The sequence below is a fragment of the Homarus americanus genome, unplaced genomic scaffold, assembly GCF_018991925.1.
Source record: "Homarus americanus isolate GMGI-L3 unplaced genomic scaffold, GMGI_Hamer_2.0 scaffold14320, whole genome shotgun sequence".
In the NCBI taxonomy this organism is placed as follows: Eukaryota; Metazoa; Arthropoda; class Malacostraca; order Decapoda; family Nephropidae; genus Homarus; species Homarus americanus.
The window spans coordinates 3,036-25,518 of NW_024720979.1; the positions used below are offsets into that span (position 1 = coordinate 3,036).

General features: G+C 39.9%; 1 protein-coding gene and 1 long non-coding RNA gene across 2 annotated transcripts; one reads left to right on the forward strand and one right to left on the reverse strand.

Moving 5' to 3' along the window:
• The first annotated feature begins 320 nt into the window (after positions 1-320).
• Positions 321-2,530, forward strand: LOC121861294. Its single transcript, XR_006088003.1, has 2 exons — positions 321-373; positions 1,990-2,530. It is a non-coding gene; the product is annotated as an uncharacterized LOC121861294 (long non-coding RNA).
• A 932-nt stretch (positions 2,531-3,462) lies between these two features.
• On the reverse strand, positions 3,463-6,140 carry LOC121861295 (the record flags this gene model as incomplete). Its single annotated transcript, XM_042358937.1, has 2 exons — positions 3,463-4,127; positions 5,997-6,140. Coding segments are annotated over 2 exons (716 nt in total), but the record flags the coding sequence as incomplete, so codon positions are not given.
• Between the last annotated feature and the right edge of the window lie 16,343 nt (positions 6,141-22,483).

The window sequence follows — 22,483 nt, forward strand, 5'->3', positions numbered from 1 at the left end:
TACTCAAAACACAGATGGTATACTCAAAACCAATATTTGACATCGAACTCCGTAAGTTAACGCAAGTAACTTACACCAGCTCCCGAGGTTGTGTAACACTCTCAACCCGGATGTAGTAGTGACTAATTCCCGATTGTATAGAAAATAATAATAATATATGTTGTAATAATGCTTGTTAGACTTGTTTTATCATAGAATAAAGAAGAAAATGTTTTGTACATCAACATACTGAAATAGAATATTTCACTTTGTCTTTTTGGTAACTTTTTTGTTGTATAATAAGCTGCTTGAGTGTTTGTATTTGTCGCAGTTTGGAAGAGACGCATCTTTTGTCTTCTTACACATTATAAAGTATTTCTTACCAAAATAGAAGGTTTGTATTGTTCACACTTAGGGTAAAAATATGTTTTATGACTGAGTAAACTTGCAGATAGAACTTATTAATGTTGTATAGCCGTAAATATCCCTCAGTAATGAAAGCCAAATATGAGGTCAAGTGAACATTCCTGCCAAGACTTCGCCTTGTTTTTGTAATATTCAACCAATAGCCTTAGCCTATTTTCTTATGTATATGGCTTATGATAACATGAAAGGCTATAAATTTCCATAGGTTAGCGAAAATTAAATGATATTAGGTGTAAAATATGGATTGCAATTAACTTGATTAATAGGTGCCTATATAACTGCTTTTTCAGTCTTAGGCAAATAAATGTTTAAACATGGGGCCTACTTAATTTAGTTAGAACATGAGGATTATTTAAATAAGAAATTATACTAATAGGGTATAGGTTAGATAGGTTTGGTTTGGTTATGTTATGTTATGTTATGGTATGTTAGGTTAGAGAATGTGTACATGGTTTTTGGTGAGCGTCAGGCCGTCAGTGAGACACTTTGTCTAGCAGCTACCTTAGGCCTAGTTCCACACTTTCCTTGAACATTATCATAGGTAGAGTATAAATTTAAGAAAATTTCGGCTAATCCGATATATTTTCAGGTTTTAAATTGTTGTTTTTTGTATGAACTTGAAGACAATTCAGACCAAATGTTCCCAACATTGAAAGGAAAACACTAGGGTCTAGGCTAAATGAGTAATTTAAGAGAAGTGATTTGTCATTTAGGTTAGGCAAGGCTATACTATCATTAACCAATTTATTTGAATTTGCCCAGAATAAGGCTATCTTATTATAGCTTATGTGTCTTGTCACAGGCCAACATTATGCAAGGGATTATTTACCTAAATTCTAGTGGGGTAAAACACCAAATACTGTGAGATCTCTGTTAGCCGGAACAATTGGTGAAGAGCACTACCGTGAATGAATGAGTGTTTTCCCGTTAACGAGACAGTTATCACAAATCAAGAAAATATCCCTCATCCCCAGAATGTTTATGGTAATGGAAAAATTTTCTCTGTAGTTCCTGCAATTGCCCATTACATCATCTCTCGAACCCGGAAATATATCCCCCATCTCCGGAATTTTCTCGGTTATCTGGGAAACTTTCCTCATAGTTTTCAGGAAAATTTGCCTCTCTGAAAGTCATTTACCTAAGCCGTAAGTTTCTTGCAAAATCATGCTTTGGGAATTAATTTTAGATAAAATTTCAATTACGGCTTTCAGAAAGTTCAGGGTTTCAAGGATTCCGGCTAACGGAGAAGGCTGCTGTTCCTACCAGAAATCAGTTTTAAATGCGAGTATGTGACAGACTTTGAGGCAAGAGGATGTCTTTCAAATGCTTTTAACACCCTTATTTACTTGAATAATGAATAATTTTTTTCAATTTTAAATGAATACAGAGATTTTAACGCGTTGTGCATTTTTCAGTATTTTACCCCTAAGAGCCAGGCAAAACCTTAAGGCTGTAATTTTTGTTTTTCACAGGCATAACCCTTCAATTCTAGGCCTAATGATAAAACTTTGAATTAGTTAGTATCAACATAAAAACAATACTGTAACAAACTTCTAAACCATTGCATAATTTTTTGTCCTGCAGATTGATCCAGTAACACTTGGACCTCATTTTCCAGTTACCCTGCAATGGATCTTGTTGTAGCTTATCTGCATGATCGAGCTTTACGACGTGAACGAAGGTATCGGGACCCTTTGGATCCCAAAAATATAAGCGATGAAAATCAAATTAGATATAGGTTTCCTCGATGTGAAATTCTAAGACTGTGTTAAGATTTAGATCCATTTTTAAGGCGTAGAACGAGAAGATCTCATGCTGTTCCCATACACACGCAAGTGTTAGTTGCCTTAAGATTTTATGCCAATGGAACCTTTCAACATGTACTTAGTGATACAGCTGAAGCTGTAGCAGGGACAGGCCAAGCAGTCCGAGCCAATGTAGTCCGTAATTGGTTTACTTGATGAATTAAAATCAAATATCAATTCACCAATACAATTTTCTTCTATGTTTAAATAGTACTTTTTAGTGCAGTATACAGAGGTAATGCGAATAAAGCGTACATTGATTTAACTTTTATTTTCAATATTCTGTACATAAAAAAATAAACTTCTTTATAGAAATTAAATGGCTTTCTTTTACCTTAATAATATATGTACTATATCCTTGAGCAAATTTGATTCCAATACAGTATACTTTTAATACTACTAAATACCAAAGGCACTAAAGTTTGTGAAACAAAAAATCCCTTATATAAAACATATTTGAGAAATTGAAACAATAAAAAAATATTGCTACTGTTTGCATCTTAAACTACCGTACACAATTTGACATGGGTCACCACATCGTTGTGAAATAATAATACAACTACTGTTATTTGTTGCCATTTTTTAGATTTAAGAATGGAATACAGTATAATTTTCATATGTCTAGAATTACCTGCATCAATACCCGTAAATTAAAAGAAACTTATAACCCAATACTGTACTACTGCAAGTAATAAAGAAAAAATAGAATACAGTACTCTTTGCTTGTTAAGCTACAAAATGTAACATGAGACAGCACATCCTTATGAAAGAACCAATGCAACAACTTGCGCTTTGGAGACTAATGTGTGTTAAATAGCAGCGATTACAGTAGGCTGTTGGTGAATTTGCACCATTATTTCTGTTTCAACCTACTTGAATCATACTTCGCAAACTACAAACTAATAAATAAAACTCGTTGAACTGGAAATTGACTACGTCTTACAAAATAAAGGAACCTTTAAAAAATAAAAATAAGTACATGAGCCTCTTTTCAAACATATAATTTTGAGAGTGGTAGGAACTTTTACCCAAAGCTTGGGTAAACATTACCCGTAGTAGCACTGCAACCCATGTTATTAGTTGACAAATGTGTGTCTTTCACTTAACTTCGTGATTTTAATTAACTTATGGAGAGCTAAATATTCCTGTTACATTTTCATGACTAGTATAGGCTGCAAGTGAAAGTTACACAATTTTTTAACATGCGGTCTTCCTTCATAACAATCACTCAAAGGAAAATTTATAATTGTTTGATGACTTTTCAACTACGCTATTATCACATTTACCAAAAGTAAAGGACTTACCTAAGTAAACAACTACATATACACATACCATAAACACAGCATCATTGGATAGGATTTTTCGACTGCATAACTTTTGCAATGCATAGTATTGCAGATGCAATGCACTCTGTGTGAGCTACAAGCTGTAAAAAACTGTCCCTCATTTGTGTTTGAACACGAAGCATCTCTCGAAGAAGATCTTCATCTTTTCGGGCAGAAGAGGTTCGTGGCCTCCTGCCACTACTGTTCGTACTTGGCATTGGAGATGAATCCATTTCATCAGTGTAATCACCAGTTACAGTTGACCTAACAGCTGTGGCAGAAGGGGTACTAGACCTACTTCGCTGTTCCTTGGTAGCAGCAATAGGTTGACGAGTATTGCTTGAACTACATGTTTCTACCTCATATGTTCCGGATGATGAAAATCCAGAAATGTTTGTAGGTGCTGAAGTTTCAGGTTCTAAATGCACAATGGGTACTGTGATATCATGTTCCTGTATATCCTCATTCAGAATGCGGGTTATAGAATCATCTTTCTCTTGAACGGGCCGAAACATAAATTCCTCTCGGAAACAACTACCGGTAGCTGTAAACCTAGCTCCTGAGGGTCTGGGGGTTGGTTCTCTTTCTTCTTCTGGAAAGAAATGTAGTATAAAAGGTTGATTGAAGTCTATGTTAAGAGTATAATTAAAATATTACACTGTATTTCCAAATATACAAAAGCTTTTAGGAAAAATAATGGTTTGAAAAATAGTGTTGACTATCTAAATATATTTGTTTAAAATATTTTTAAATCTAAATATCAACTAGGCGTTAAATTTCTTATATTTGCACTTCTCAATTTTGTCCATTAACATACGAGTTATAAAAACATTTAATATATAAATTAGGGAAGCAATAAACAAGCTAGAAATGAAACCAACTTACTAGTGTTGTTATTTTTCAAAATTATATAAAAAAAATCAGTATAGTGTACAGTATTTCCAAATCAAGATGTGAAAAAATGTCTCCAAAAGTTTTTTTTTAAATAAAAACAAGGGCAGAAAAAAACAAAATATATCAGGGGGTTGGAAAAGTATTTTGACTGAATTACCATTACTAGGTTCTTCACTTTCAACATCCCCTGGAATCCCATGTATAGAGGCTGGATCTAATAGTTGAAGAATTGCTTCTTCAATTGCAGTGTATGTAATTTCAATTTGGAGGCCGCCACCTTGAAGAGAAAATATAAATAATAACTGTCTTACTGTGAGCTGTGGTTACATACACTATATGCTAACTATGTTATATTTGGCAGAAATCATAGTTACAAAGGAATCTACTGAAATAGTTCCAAACATTATAACCTAACCTATCATTATAGCTGTAGCCACAAAAATTCTCCTTTATCTATGTCAAAAGTTAATTAGATTTAAGGTAACAAACAATAAACGGTAAAATAAGTCAAAAAAAAATAGTCGCAGCCAGAAATTTTCAACCTGTATTAGTTGTAAACTCAAAAGATAGAACATCCTTGCCTATAAGCCTAACAAAGTAAAATTTACATATTAATGTATACCAAATATGAATATAAATCTATTGATGAATGAAAATTAACGACATAAAAAAAGGAATTCTATGGCAACTTATACATTATGACCTTCATTACCGTCGGAAATAACGTAATTATTAATATGTAGTTTATAACAGTAACCAAACCTACCTAACCTAGCTTCCTTTACCAACGGGAGACCTCCGCCGCCCTGCCACACAAACTCATATTAACTATCTCTGTTCCACGTCAGTTGCGACACAATGACAAGTGTGTCTTAAAATTGTGTAATCTATATGATAGGTATAATAAGAAAATCCAAAAGTTGTGGGGAAATTATTAACAGTTGTACAGACTTCCCTGACTACCGGGTGGGAAGATATTGGAAGCATAATTTGTTGTCTAATGGTAGACCCTGCTGCCATATGGCATCACGAAAATTAGGAGCAAGTCCAAGGTTGCTGATCTGACTAAATGTGTCATTTACACACAATTGCAGGGTCGCAATTGTTTCTCGTAATATCAACAACACAACATACATACTGTATATTGATTCTCACTTTTTGTGTTTTCATTTCGGTATTTATGGTTATTTATTATTAATATTATTATTAATAAAGAGGTATTTTTATTAATAGTACTAAAGAATTATTATTACAGGCCCCGACGTGGGTCAGTGACTGTGCCTGGGTTGGTTAATCCACGTAAAAAAAAAAAAATAAATAAAATAAAATGGTTGAACTGTAAAGTTTTTACTATTTACTCACACGGAAAACTTCGAAGAACGATGTTTCTTTTAATGAATGCGCTCATATAAGGAAAATATGTGTATTCATTCACGATGGAGAGCCACCACACTACTTACTTCCTTGAGTTTACAAACACGAAAATCGTACCAAGCCTCAGAAAAACCATAGTTAAGTTTGTTTCATATTGTCAATCAATAACCACGCTAACAATATTAAGACTTACCTGTTCCACCAGCATATTTCTTATCTTGTGCTGCTTTTTTCTTAACGCTCACACGAAGATCAGCAGAAAACTTCCGCCGAATTTCAGTAACATTGCGGGTGACTCTACCAACAGCATTCACCTCATTTAACACTTCACCCCAGGCTGGTTTTTGAGTTGAAGTGTACAACTACTTGAGTCCAACTTCCCTAAAATCATTTCTTGTCTTTTGGCCACCTCAGTCACAAGAGCGTATACTTCAGCCTCACTGAAATTAGGTCGTCTCTTCTTGGCTGGTGGTCCTTCCATGTTTACACAATAATATTACGTGCGTCGCTCTCAGCTGATTTCTCCTTCTCTTGTGATTGGTTGATGATTTTGTTAACTGAGCGTTGATTGGCCCACTAGCGTCTGCACTGACATCTACCGTCCGACAAGAGAACTTAATTTACAGGGTAAACACTAGAGTTACGAGAACTTATGGTAGTCTTACGGAACCATAATTAAATTTTGAGTATGCTAAATTTATGGTACTGTAAGGCTTCCACAATATATGGTACTGTATCATGCTGTAAAACGTAACTTATGAGGTGTTTTGAGTATCCGGCCCCAGGGGTCTTTGTTATGCTCGATATAGGGACTTTGTTATACTGGGCCAGGAGACTTTTTAAAACACAATCAGCGGACTTTGTTATACTGGACCAGGGAACTTTTTTATGCTCGATTAGGGGACTTTGTTATACTCGACCAGGGGACTTTGTTATACTCGATGAGGGAACTTTGGTATACTCGACTAGGGGACTTTTTTTATAATTAATCAGGGGACTTTCCTATATTTGACCAATGGACTTTGTTATACTCGATCAGGGGATATGTTATACTCGATCAGGGGACTTTGTTATACTCAACCAGAGGACTTTGTTGTACTCGATCATGGGACTTTGTTATACTCAATCAGGGGACTTTGTTATACTCGATTAGGGGCCTTTGTTATACTCGGTGAGGGGGCTTTGTTATACTCGACCAGGGAACTCTGTTATACTCGATCAGGGAACTTTGCTATACTCGACCAGGGGACTTTGTTATACTCGACCAGAGGACTTTGTTATACTCGATAAGGGGACATGTTATACTCGATCAGGGGACTTTGTTATATTCAACCAGAGGACTTTGTTATACTCGATCAGGGGACTTTTTTATCCTTGACCAATGGACTTTGTTATACTCGATGAGGGGCCTTCGTTATACTCTATCAGGGGATTTTTTTATACTCGACCAGAGGACTTTGTTATACTCGATCAGGGGATATGTTATACTCGATCAGGGAACTTTGTTATACCCGATCAGGGGACTTTGTTATACTCACCCAGGGAACTTTGTTACACTCGATTAGGGAACTTTGTTATACTCGATCAAGGAACTTTGTTATACTCGACCAGGGGACTTTTTTATAATTAATCAGGGGACATTGTTATACTCGATTAGGGGCTTTTGTTATACTCGATCAGGGTACTGTGTTATACTCGACCAGGGGACTTTGTTATACTCGATCAGGGGACGTTGTTATACTCGACCAGAGGACTTTGTTATAATCGATCAGGGGATATGTTATACTCGATCAGGGGACTTTGTTAAACTTGATTATCGGACTTTGCTATACTCGACCAGGGAACTTTGTTTTACTCGATCAGGGGACTTTTGTTATAGTCGATCAGGAGACTTTGTTATACTCGACCAGGGGCCTTTGTTATACTCAATCACCGGACTTTGTTATTCTCGATAAGAGAACTTTGTTAGACTCGAACAGGGGACTTTGTTATCCTCGACCAGGGGACTTTCTTATACTCGATTAGACGGCTTTGAAATACTCGATCAGGGGACTTTGCTATACTCGACGAGGGGCCTTTGTTATACTCGATCTTGGGACTTTGTTATACTCGATCAGGGGACTTTGTTATACTCGATCAGTGAACTTTCTTATACTCGAGCAGGGGGCTTTGTTATACTCGATCAGGGGACTTTGTTATTCTCGATGAGGAGGCTTTGTTATACTCGATCAGGGACTTTGCTATACTCGACCAGGGGACTTTGTTATACTCGATCAGGGACTTTGCTATACTCGACCAGGGTTTTTTTTTTTACTTCACCAATGGACTTTGTTATACTCGATGAGGGGCCTTTGTTATACTCGATCAGGGGACTTTTTTATACTCGACCAGAGGACTTTGTTATACTCGATCAGGGGATATGTTATACTCGATCAGGGGACTTTGCTATACTCATCCAGGGGACTTTGTTATACTCGATTAGGGAACTTTGTTATACTCGATCAAGGAACTTTGTTATACTCGACGAGGGGACTTTTTAATAATTAAACAGGGGACTTTGTTATACTCGATTAGGGGCTTTTGTTATACTTGATCAGGGTACTGTGTTATACTCGACCAGGGGACTTTGTTATACTCGATGAGGGGACGTTGTTATACTCGACCAGAGGACTTTGTTATACTCGATCAGGGGACTTTGTTTTACTCGACCAGGGGACTTTTTTATACTTGGCCAATGGACTTTGTTATACTCGATGAGGGGCCTTTGTTATACTCGATCAGGGGACTTTGATATACTCAACCAGAGGACTTTGTTATACTCGATCAGGGGACTTTGTTATACTCAATCAGGGAATCCTGTTATACTCGATTAGGGGCCTTTGTTATACTCGATGAGGGGGCTTTGTTATACTCGACCATGGGACTTTGTTATACGCGATCAGGGGACTTTTTTATACTCGACCAGAGGACTTTGTTATACTGGACCAGGGGACTTTTTTATACTCGACCAGAGGACTTTGTTATACTCGATCAAGGGATATGTTATACTCGATCAGGGGACTTTGTTATACTCAACCAGGGGACTTTGTTATACTCGATCAGGGGACTTTGTTATACTCAATCAGGGGACTTTGTTATACTCGATTAGGGGCCTTTGTTATACTCGATGAGGGGGCTTTGTTATACTCGACCAGGGGACTTTGTTAGACTCGACCAGGGGACTTTCATATATTTGAACAATGGACTTTGTTATACTCAATGAGGGGCCTTTGTTGTACTTGATCAGGGGACTTTGTTATACTCGACCATGGGACTTTGTTATACTCGATCAGGGGATATGTTATACTCGATCAGGGGACTTTGTTATACTCAACCAGAGGACTTTGTTATACTCGATCAGGGGACTTTGTTATACTCAATCAGGGGACTTTGTTATACTTGATTAGGGGCCTTTGTTATACTCGATGAGGGGGCTTTGTTATACTCGACCAGGGAACTTTGCTATACTCGATCAGGGAACTTTGTTATACTCGACCAGGGGACTTTTTTATAATTAATCAGGGGACTTTGTCATACTCGATCAGTGGAATTTCCTATATTTGACCAATGGACTTTGCTATACTCGATGAGGGGCTTTTGTTATACACGATCAGGGGACTTTGTTATACTCGACCAGGGGACTTTGTTATACTCGATCAGGGGACTTTGTTATACTGGACCAGAGGACTTTGTTATACTCGATCAGGGGACTTTGTTATACTCGATCAGGGGACTTTGTTATACTCGATCAGGGGACTTTGTTATACTCGACCAGGGGACTTTTTTTTATTTGACCAATGGACTTTGTTATACTTGATGAGGGGCCTTTATTATACTCGATCAGGGGACTTTGTTATACTCGAGCAGGGGACTTTGTTATACTCGATCAGGGGACTATTTTATACTCGACCATAGGACTTTGTTATACTAGTATCAGGGGACTTTGTTACTTTCGACAAGGGGACTTTGTTATACTCGACCAGAGGCCTTTGATATACTCGGTCAGGGAATTTTGTTATAATCGATCAGGGGACTTTGTTATGCTCGATCTGGGGACTTTGTTATACTCGTCCAGGGGGCTTTGTTATACTCGTTCAGGGGACTTTGTTATACTCGATCAGGGGACTTTGTCTTACTCGATCAGGGCCCTTTGCTATACTCGACCATGGGACTTTCTTATAATCGATCAGGGGACTTTGTTATGCTCGATATGGGGACTTTGTTATTCTGGGCCAGGGGACTTTTTTATACTCGATCAGCGGACTTTGATATACTGGTCCAGGGGACTTTATTATACTCGACCAGAGAACTTTGTTATACTCGATCAAGGGATATGTTATACTCGATCAGGGGACTTTGTTATACTCAACCAGAGGACTTTGATATACTCGATCAGGAGACTTTGTTATACTCAATCAGGGGACTCTGTTATACTCGATTAGGGGCCTTTGTTATACTCAATGAGGGGGCTTTGTTATACTCGACCATGGGACTTTGTTATACGCGATCAGGGGACTTTTTTATACTCGACCAGAGGACTTTGTTATACTGGACCAGGGGACTTTTTTATACTCGACCAGAGGACTTTGTTATACTCGATCAAGGGATATGTTATACTCGACCAGGGCACTTTGTTAAACTCGATCAGGGGACTTTGTTAGACTCGACCAGGGGACTTTTTTATATTTGAACAATGGACTTTGTTATACTCAATGAGGGGCCTTTGTTGTACTTGATCAGGGGACTTTGTTATACTCGACCATGGGACTTTGTTATACGCGATTAGGGGACTTTTTTATACTCGACCAGAGGACTTTGTTATACTCGATCAGGGGATATGTTATACTCGATCAGGGGACTTTGTTATACTCAACCAGAGGACTTTGTTGTACTCGATCATGGGACTTTGTTATACTCAATCAGGGGACTTTGTTATACTCGATTAGGGGCCTTTGTTATACTCGGTGAGGGGGCTTTGTTATACTCGACCAGGGAACTCTGTTATACTCGATCAGGGAACTTTGCTATACTCGACCAGGGGACTTTGTTATACTCGATTAGGGGACTTTGTTATACTCGACCAGGGGACTTTGTTATACTCGACCAGGGGACTTTGTTATACTCGAGAAGGGGAGTTTGTTATACTCGATCAGGGGACTTTTTTATACTCGATTAGGGGACTTTGTTATACTCTATGAGGGGACGTTGTTATACTCGAGCAGAGGACTTTGTTATACTCGATCAGGGGATATGTTATATTCGATCAGGGGACTTTGTTATACTTGAATATCGGACTTTGCTATACTCGACCAGGGGACTTAGTTATACTCGATCAGGGGACTTTGTTATACTCGACCAGGGGACTTATTTATACTTGACTAATGGACTTTGTTATACTCGATGAGGGGCCTTTGTTATACTCGATCAGGGGACTTTGTTATACTCGAGCAGGGGACTTTATTATACTCGATCAGGGGACTTATTTATACTCGACCATAGGACTTCGTTATACTAGTATCAGGGGACTTTGTTATTCTCGACATGGGGATTTTGGTATACTCGACGAGAGGCCTTTGTTATACTCGGTCAGGGAACTTTGTTATACTCGATTAGGGGACTTTGTTATGCTCGATCTGGGGACTTTGATATATTCGTCCAGGGGGCTTTGATATACTCAATCAGGGGACTTTGTCTTACTCGATCAGGGGACTTTGTTATACTCAATTAGGGGACTTTGTTATACTCGATTAGGGGCCTTTGTTATACTCGATGAGGGGGCTTTGTTATACTCGACCAGGGGACATTGTTAGACTCGACCAGGGGACTTTTTTATATTTGAGCAATGGACTTTGTTATACTCAATGAGGGGCCTTTGTTGTACTTGATCAGGGGACTTTGTTATACTCGACCATGGGACTTTGTTATACGCGATCAGAGGACTTTTTTATACTCGACCAGAGGACTTTGTTATACTCGATCAGGGGATATGTTATACACGATCAGGGGAGTTTGTTATACTCAACCAGAGGACTTTGTTATACTCGATCAGGGGACTTTGTTATACTCAATCAGGGGACTTTGTTATACTTGATTAGGGGCCTTTGTAATACTCGATGAGGGGGCTTTGTTATACTCGACCAGGGAACTTTGCTATACTCGATCAGGGAACTTTGTTATATCGACCAGGGGACTTTTTTATAATTAATCAGGGGACTTTGTCATATTCGATCAGTGGAATTTCCTATATTTGACCAATGGACTTTGCTACTCGATGAGGGGCTTTTGTTATACACGATCAGGGGACTTTGTTATACTCGACCAGGGGACTTTGTTATACTCGATCAGGGGACGTTGTTATACTCGACCAGAGAACTTTGTTATACTCGATCAAGGGATATGTTATACTCGATCAGGGGACTTTGTTATACTCAACCAGAGGACTTTGATATACTCGATCAGGGGACTTTGTTATACTCAATCAGGGGACTCTGTTATACTCGATTAGGGGCGTTTGTTATACTCAATGAGGGGGCTTTGTTATACTCGACCATGGGACTTTGTTATACGCGATCAGGGGACTTTTTTATACTCGACCAGAGGACTTTGTTATACTGGACCAGGGGACTTTTTTATACTCGACCAGACGACTTTGTTATACTCGATCAAGGGATATGTTATACTCGACCAGGGCACTTTGTTAAACTCGATCAGGGGACTTTTTTAGACTCGAAAAGGGGACTTTTTTATATTTGAGGGGCCTTTGTTGTACTTGATCAGGGGACTTTTTTATACTCGACCATGGGACTTTGTTATACGCGATTAGGGGATTTTTTTATACTCGACCAGAGGACTTTGTTATACTCGATCAGGGGATATGTTATACTCGATCAGGGGACTTTGTTATACTCAACCAGAGGACTTTGTTATACTTGATCATGGGACTTTGTTATACTCAATCAGGGGAATTTGTTATACTCGATTAGGGGCCTTTGTTATACTCGGTGAGGGGGCTTTGTTATACTCGACCAGGGAACTCTGTTATACTCGATCAGGGAACTTTGCTATACTCGACCAGGGGACTTTGTTATACTCGATCAGGGGACTTTGTTATACTCGACCAGGAGACTTTGTTATACTCGACCAGGGGACTTTGTTATACTCGAGAAGGGGAGTTTGTTATACTCGATCAGGGGACTTTTTTATACTCGATTAGGGGACTTTGTTATACTCTATGAGGGGACGTTGTTATACTCGATCAGGGGTTATGTTATATTCGATCAGGGGACTTTGTTATACTTGAATATCGGACTTTGCTATACTCGACCAGGGGACTTAGTTATACTCGATCAGGGGACTTTGTTATACTCGACCAGGGGACTTTTTTATACTTGACCAATGGACTTTGTTATACTCGATGAGGGGCCTTTGTTATACTCGATCAGGGGACTTTGTTATACTCGAGCAGGGGACTTTTTATACTCGATCAGGGGACTTATTTATACTCGACCATAGGACTTCGTTATACTAGTATCAGGGGAATTTGTTATTCTCGACATAGGGATTTTGGTATACTCGACCAGAGGCCTTTGTTATACCCGGTCAGGGAACTTTGTTATACTCGATCAGGGGACTTTGTTATGCTCGATCTGGGGACTTTGATATATTCGTCCAGGGGGCTTTGATATACTCAATCAGGGGACTTTGTCTTACTCGATCAGAGCCCTTTGTTATACTCGATGAGGGGGCTTTGTTATACTCGACCAGGGGACTTTGTTAAACTCGATGAGGGGGCTTTGTTATATTCGACCAGGGGACTTTGTTATACGCGTTCAGGGACTTTTATATACTCGACCAGAGGACTTTGTTATACTGGACCAGGGGACTTTTTTATACTCGACCAGAGGACTTTGTTATACTCGATCAAGGGATATGTTATACTCGATCAGGGGACTTTGTTATACTCAACCAGGGGACTTTGTTATACTCGATCAGGGGACTTTGTTATACTCAATCAGGGGACTTTGTTATACTCGATTAGGGGCCTTTGTTATACTCGATGAGGGGGCTTTGTTATACTCGACCAGGGGACTTTGTTAGACTCGACCAGGGGACTTTCATATATTTGAACAATGGACTTTGTTATACTCAATGAGGGGCCTTTGTTGTACTTGATCAGGGGACTTTGTTATACTCGACCATGGGACTTTGTTATACTCGATCAGGGGATATGTTATACTCGATCAGGGGACTTTGTTATACTCAACCAGAGGACTTTGTTATACTCGATCAGGGGACTTTGTTATACTCAATCAGGGGACTTTGTTATACTTGATTAGGGGCCTTTGTTATACTCGATGAGGGGGCTTTGTTATACTCGACCAGGGAACTTTGCTATACTCGATCAGGGAACTTTGTTATACTCGACCAGGGGACTTTTTTATAATTAATCAGGGAACTTTGTCATACTCGATCAGTGGAATTTCCTATATTTGACCAATGGACTTTGCTATACTCGATGAGGGGCTTTTGTTATACTCGATTAGGGGACTTTGTTATACTCGAGCAGGGGACTTTATTATACTCGATCAGGGGACTTTTTTATACTCGACCATAGGATTTTGTTATACTAGTATCAGGGGACTTTGTTATTCTCGACCAGGGGACTTTGTTATACTCGACCAGAGGCCTTTGTTATACTCGGTCAGGGGACTTTGTTATAATCGATCAGGGGACTTTGTTATGCTCGATCAGGGAACTTTCTTATACTCGATTAGGGGACTTTGTTATACTGGACCAGAGGACATTGTTATACTCGATCAGGGGACTTTGTTATACTCGATCAGGGGACTTTGTTATACTCGATCAGGGGACTTTGTTATACTCGACCAGGGGACTTTTTTATATTTGACCAATGGACTTTGTTATACTTGATGAGGGGCCTTTATTATACTCGATCAGGGGACTTTGTTATACTCGAGCAGGGGACTTTGTTATACTCGATCAGGGGACTATTTTATACTCGACCATAGGACTTTGTTATACTAGTATCAGGGGACTTTGTTACTTTCGACAAGGGGACTTTGTTATACTCGACCAGAGGCCTTTGATATACTCGGTCAGGGAATTTTGTTATAATCGATCAGGGGACTTTGTTTTGCTCGATCTGGGGACTTTGTTATACTCGTCCAGGGGGCTTTGTTATACTCGTTCAGGGGACTTTGTTATACTCGATCAGGGGACTTTGTCTTACTCGATCAGGGCCCTTTGCTATACTCGACCATGGGACTTTCTTATAATCGATCAGGGGACTTTGTTATGCTCGATATGGGGACTTTGTTATACTGGGCCAGGGGACTTTTTTATACTCGATCAGCGGACTTTGTTATACTGGTCCAGGGGACTTTATTATACTCGACCAGAGAACTTTGTTATACTCGATCAAGGGATATGTTATACTCGATCAGGGGACTTTGTTATACTCAACCAGAGGACTTTGATATACTCGATCAGGAGACTTTGTTATACTCAATCAGGGGACTCTGTTATACTCGATTAGGGGCCTTTGTTATACTCAATGAGGGGGCTTTGTTATACTCGACCATGGGACTTTGTTATACGCGATCAGGGGACTTTTTTATACTCGACCAGAGGACTTTGTTATACTGGACCAGGGGACTTTTTTATACTCGACCAGAGGACTTTGTTATACTCGATCAAGGGATATGTTATACTCGACCAGGGCACTTTGTTAAACTCGATCAGGGGACTTTGTTAGACTCGACCAGGGGACTTTTTTATATTTGAACAATGGACTTTGTTATACTCAATGAGGGGCCTTTGTTGTACTTGATCAGGGGACTTTGTTATACTCGACCATGGGACTTTGTTATACGTGATTAGGGGACTTTTTTATACTCGACCAGAGGACTTTGTTATACTCGATCAGGGGATATGTTATACTCGATCAGGGGACTTTGTTATACTCAACCAGAGGACTTTGTTGTACTCGATCATGGGACTTTGTTATACTCAATCAGGGGACTTTGTTATACTCGATTAGGGGCCTTTGTTATACTCGGTGAGGGGGCTTTGTTATTCTCGACCAGGGAACTCTGTTATACTCGATCAGGGAACTTTGCTATACTCGACCAGGGGACTTTGTTATACTCGATTAGGGGACTTTGTTATACTCGACCAGGGGACTTTGTTATACTCGACCAGGGGACTTTGTTATACTCGAGAAGGAGAGTTTGTTATACTCGATCAGGGGACTTTTTTATACTCGATTAGGGGACTTTGTTATACTCTATGAGGGGACGTTGTTATACTCGAGCAGAAGACTTTGTTATACTCGATCAGGGGATATGTTATATTCGATCAGGGGACTTTGTTATACTTGAATATCGGACTTTGCTATACTCGACCAGGGGACTTAGTTATACTCGATCAGGGGACTTTGTTATACTCGACCAGGGGACTTATTTATACTTGACTAAGGGACTTTGTTATACTCGATGAGGGGCCTTTGTTATACTCGATCAGGGGACTTTGTTATACTCGAGCAGGGGACTTTATTATACTCGATCAGGGGACTTATTTATACTCGACCATAGGACTTCGTTATACTAGTATCAGGGGACTTTGTTATTCTCGACATGGGGATTTTGGTATACTCGACCAGAGGCCTTTGTTATACTCGGTCAGGGAACTTTGTTATACTCGATTAGGGGACTTTGTTATGCTCGATCTGGGGACTTTGATATATTCGTCCAGGGGGCTTTGATATACTCAATCAGGGGACTTTGTCTTACTCGATCAGGGGACTTTGTTATACTCAATTAGGGGACTTTGTTATACTCGATTAGGGGCCTTTGTTATACTCGATGAGGGGGCTTTGTTATACTCGACCAGGGGACTTTGTTAGACTCGACCAGGGGACTTTTTTATATTTGAGCAATGGACTTTGTTATACTCAATGAGGGGCCTTTGTTGTACTTGATCAGGGGACTTTGTTATACTCGACCATGGGACTTTGTTATACGCGATCAGAGGACTTTTTTATACTCGACCAGAGGACTTTGTTATACTCGATCAGGGGATATGTTATACACGATCAGGGGACTTTGTTATAATCAACCAGAGGACTTTGTTATACTCGATCAGGGGACTTTGTTATACTCAATCAGGGGACTTTGTTATACTTGATTAGGGGCCTTTGTAATACTCGATGAGGGGGCTTTGTTATACTCGACCAGGGAACTTTGCTATACTCGATCAGGGAACTTTGTTATATCGACCAGGGGACTTTTTTATAATTAATCAGGGGACTTTGTCATATTCGATCAGTGGAATTTCCTATATTTGACCAATGGACTTTGCTACTCGATGAGGGGCTTTTGTTATACACGATCAGGGGACTTTGTTATACTCGACCAGGGGACTTTGTTATACTCGATCAGGGGACGTTGTTATACTCGACCAGAGGACTTTGTTATACTCGATCAGGGCATATGTTATATTGGATCAGGGACTTTGTTATACTTGATTATCGGACTTTGCTATACTCGATTAAGGGACTTTGTTATACTCGAGCAGGGGACTTTATTATACTCGATCAGGGGACTTTTTTATACTCAACCATAGGACTTTGTTATACTAGTATCAGGGGACTTTGTTATTCTCGACCAGGGGACTTTGTTATACTCGACCAGAGGCCTTTGTTATACTCGGTCAGGGGACTTTGTTATAATCGATCAGGGGACTTTGTTATGCTCGATCATGGAGCTTTCTTATACTCGATAAGGGGACTTTGTTATACTGGACCAGAGGACATTGTTATACTCGATCAGGGGACTTTGTTATACTCGATCAGGGGACTTTGTTATGCTCGATCAGGGGACTTTGTTATACTCGACCAGGGGACTTTTTTATACTTGCCCAATGGACTTTGTTATACTTGATGAGGGGCCTTTATTATACTCGATCAGGGGACTTTGTTATACTCGAGCAGGGGACTTTGTTATACTCGATCAGGGTACTTTTCTATACTCGACCATAGGACTTTGTTATACTCGATAAGGGGAATTTGTTATTTTCGACAAGGGGACTTTGTTATACTCGACCAGAGGCCTTTGATATACTCGGTCAGGGAATTTTGTTATAATCGATCAGGGGACTTTGTTATGCTCGATCTGGGGACTTTGTTATACTCTTCCAGGGGGCTTTGTTATACTCGATCAGGGGACTTTGTTATACTTGATCAGGGGACTTTGTCTTACTCGATCAGGGCCCTTTGCTATACTCGACCATGGGACTTTCTTATAATCGATCAGGGGACTTTGTTATGCTCGATATGGGGACTTTGTTATACTGGGCCAGGGATCTTTTTTATACTCGATCAACGGACTTTGTTATACTGGTCCAGGGGACTTTATTATACTCGACCAGAGAACTTTGTTATACTCGATCAAGGGATATGTTATACTCGATCAGGGGACTTTGTTATACTCAACCAGAGGACTTTGATATACTCGATCAGGGGACTTTGTTATACTCAATCAGGGGACTCTGTTATACTCGATTAGGGGCGTTTGTTATACTCAATGAGGGGGCTTTGTTATACTCGACCATGGGACTTTGTTATACGCGATCAGGGGACTTTTTTATACTCGACCAGAGGACTTTGTTATACTGGACCAGGGGACTTTTTTATACTCGACCAGAGGACTTTGTTATACTCGATCAAGGGATATGTTATACTCGACCAGGGCACTTTGTTAAACTCGATCAGGGGACTTTTTTAGACTCGACCAGGGGACTTTTTTATATTTGAACAATGGACTTTGTTATACTCAATGAGGGGCCTTTGTTGTACTTGATCAGGGGACTTTTTTATACTCGACCATGGGACTTTGTTATACGCGATTAGGGGACTTTGTTATACTCAACCAGAGGACTTTGTTATACTCGATCATGGGATATGTTATACTCAATCAGGGGACTTTGTTATACTCGATTAGGGGCCTTTGTTATACTCGGTGAGGGGCTTTGTTATACTCGACCAGGGAACTCTGTTATACTCGATCAGGGAACTTTGCTATACTCGACCAGGGGACTTTGTTATACTCGATCAGGGGACTTTGTTATACTCGACCAGGGGACTTTGTTATACTCGACCAGGGGACTTTGTTATACTCGAGAAAGGGAGTTTGTTATACTCGATCAGGGGACTTTTTTATACTCGATTAGGGGACTTTGTTATACTCTATGAGGGGACGTTGTTATACTCGATCAGGGGATATGTTATATTCGATCAGGGGACTTTGTTATACTTGACTATCGGACTTTGCTATACTCGACCAGGGGACTTTGTTATACTCGATCAAGGGACTTTGTTATACTCGACCAGGGGACTTTTTATACTTGACAAATGGACCAATTCGATCATTGGATTTTCCTATATTTGACCAATGGACTTTGCTATACTCGATGAGGGGCTTTTGTTATACTCGATCAGGGGACTTTGTTATACTCGACCAGGGGACGTTGTTATATTCGACTAGAGGACTTTGTTATACTCGATCAGGGGATATGTTAAATTCGATCAGGGGACTTTGTTATACTTGATTATCGGACTTTGCTATACTCGACCAGGGGACTTTGTTATACTCGATCAAGGGACTTTGTTATACTCGACCAGGAGACTTTTTTATACTTGCCCAATGGACTTTGTTATACTCGATGAGGGGCCTTTCTTATACTCGATCAGGGGACTTTGTTATACTCGAGCAGGGGTCTTTATTATACTCGATCAGGGGACTTATTTATACTCGGCCATAGGACTTTGTTATACTAGTATCAGGGGACTTTGTTATTCTCGACAAGGGGACTTTGTTATACTCGACCAGAGGCCTTTGTTATACTTGGTCAGAGAACTTTGTTATAATCGATGAGGGGACTTTGTTCTGCTCGATCTGGGGACTTTGTTATACTCGTCCAGGGGGTTTTGTTATACTCGATCAGGGGACTTTGTTATACTCAATCAGGGGACTTTGTTATACTTGATTAGGGGCCTTTGTTATACTCGATGAGGGGGCTTTGTGATACTCGACCAGGGGACTGTGTTAAACTCGATGAGGGGGCTTTGTTATACTCGACCAGGGGACTATTTTATACTTGACCAATGGACTTTGTTATACTCGACCAGGGGACTATTTTATACTTGACCAATGGACTTTGTTATACTCGACCAGGGGACTATTTTACACTTGACCAATGGACTTTGTTATACTCACTGAGGGGCCTTTGATATACTCGATCTGGGGACTTTGTTATATTCGAGAAGGGGAGTTTGTTATACTCTATCAGGGGACTTTTTTATACTTGACCAGAGGACTTTGTTATACTCGATCAGGGGACTTTGTTAGACTCGACCAGGGGACTTTATTATATATGAAAAATGGTCTTTGTTATACTCAATGAGGGGCCTTTGTTGTACTTGATCAGGGGACTTTGTTATACTCGACCATGGGACTTTGTTATACGCGATCAGGGGACTTTTTTATACTCGACCCGAGGACTTTGTTATACTCGATCAGGGAATATGTTATACTCGATCAGGGGACTTTGTTATACTCAACCAGAGGACTTTGTTATACTCGATCATGGGACTTTGTTATACTCAATCAGGGGCCTTTGTTATACTCGATGAGGGGGTTTTGTTATACTCGACCAGGGAACTTTGTTATACTCGATCAGGGAACTTTGTTATACTCGATCAGGGAACTTTGTTATACGCGACCAGGGGAGTTTTTTGTAATTAATCAGGGGACTTTGTCATACTCGATCAGTGGAATTTCGTATATTTGACCAATGGACTTTGCTATACTCGATGAGGGGCTTTTGTTATACTCGATCAGGGGACTTTGTTATACTCGACCACGGGACTTTGTTATACCCTATTAGAGGACTTTGTTATACTCGATCAGGGGACTTTTGTTATACTCGATCAGGGGCCTTTGTTATACTCAATCACCGGAATTTGTTATACTCGATAAGGGTACTTTGTTATCCTCGACCAGGGGAAATTGTTATACTCGATTAGGCGGCTTTGAAATACTCGATCAGGGGACTTTGTTATACTCGATGAGGGGCCTTTGTTATACTCGTTCAGGGGCCTTTGTTATACTAGATCAGGGGAATTTGATATACTCGATCAGGGGACTTTCTTATACTCGAGCAGGGGGCTTTGTTATACTCGATCAGGGGACTTTGTTATTCTCGATCAGGAGGCTTTGTTATACTCGATCAGGGGACTTTGGTATACTCGACCAGGTGGCTTTGTTATACTCGACCAGGGGACATTGATATACTCGACCAGGGGACTTTTTTATACTTGACCAATGGACTTTGTTATACTCCATGAGGGGTCTTTGTTATACTCGATCAGGGGACTTTTTTATACTCGACCAGAGGACTTTGTTATACTCAATCAGGGGTTATGTTATACTCGATCAGGGGACTTTGTTATACCCGATCAGGGGACTTTGCTATACTCGACCAGGGGAGTTTGTTATACTCGATCAGGGTACTTTGTTATAATCGACCAGGGGACTTTGTTATATGCGATCAGGGGACTTTTTTATACTCGACCAGAGGACTTTGTTATACTCGATCAGGGGATATGTTATAATCGACCAGGGGACTTTGTTATATGCGATCAGGGGACTTTTTTATACTCGACCAGAGGACTTTGTTATACTCGATCAGGGGATATGTTATACTAGATCAGGGGACTTTGTTATACTCAACCAGAGGACTTTGTTATTCTCGATCAGGGGACTTTGTTATACTCAATCAGGGGACTTTGTTATACTCGATTAGGGGCCTTTGCTATACTCGACCATGAGAATTTCTTATAATCGATCAGGGGACTTTGTTATGCTCGATATGGGGACTTTGTTATACTGGGCCAGGGGACTTTTTTATACTCGATCAGCGGACTTTGTTATACTGGTCCAGGTCCCTTTATTATACTCGACCAGAGAACTTTGTTATACTCGATCAAGGGATATGTTATACTCGATCAGGGGACTTTGTTATACTCAACCAGAGGACTTTGATATACTCGATCAGGGGACTTTGTTATACTCAATCAGGGGACTCTGTTATACTCGATTAGGGCCCTTTGTTATACTCAATGAGGGGGCTTTGTTATACTCGACCATGGGACTTTGTTATACGCGATCAGGGGACTTTTTTATACTCGACCAGAGGACTTTGTTATACTGGACCAGGGGACTTTTTTATACTCGACCAGAGGACTTTGTTATACTCGATCAAGGGATATGTTATACTCGACCAGGGCACTTTGTTAAACTCGATCAGGGGACTTTGTTAGACTCGACCAGGGGACTTTTTTATATTTGAACAATGGACTTTGTTATACTCAATGAGGGGCCTTTGTTGTACTTGATCAGGGGACTTTGTTATACTCGACCATGGGACTTTGTTATACGCGATTAGGGGACTTTTTTATACTCGACCAGAGGACTTTGTTATACTCGATCAGGGGATATGTTATACTCGATCAGGGGACTTTGTTATACTCAACCAGAGGACTTTGTTATACTTGATCATGGG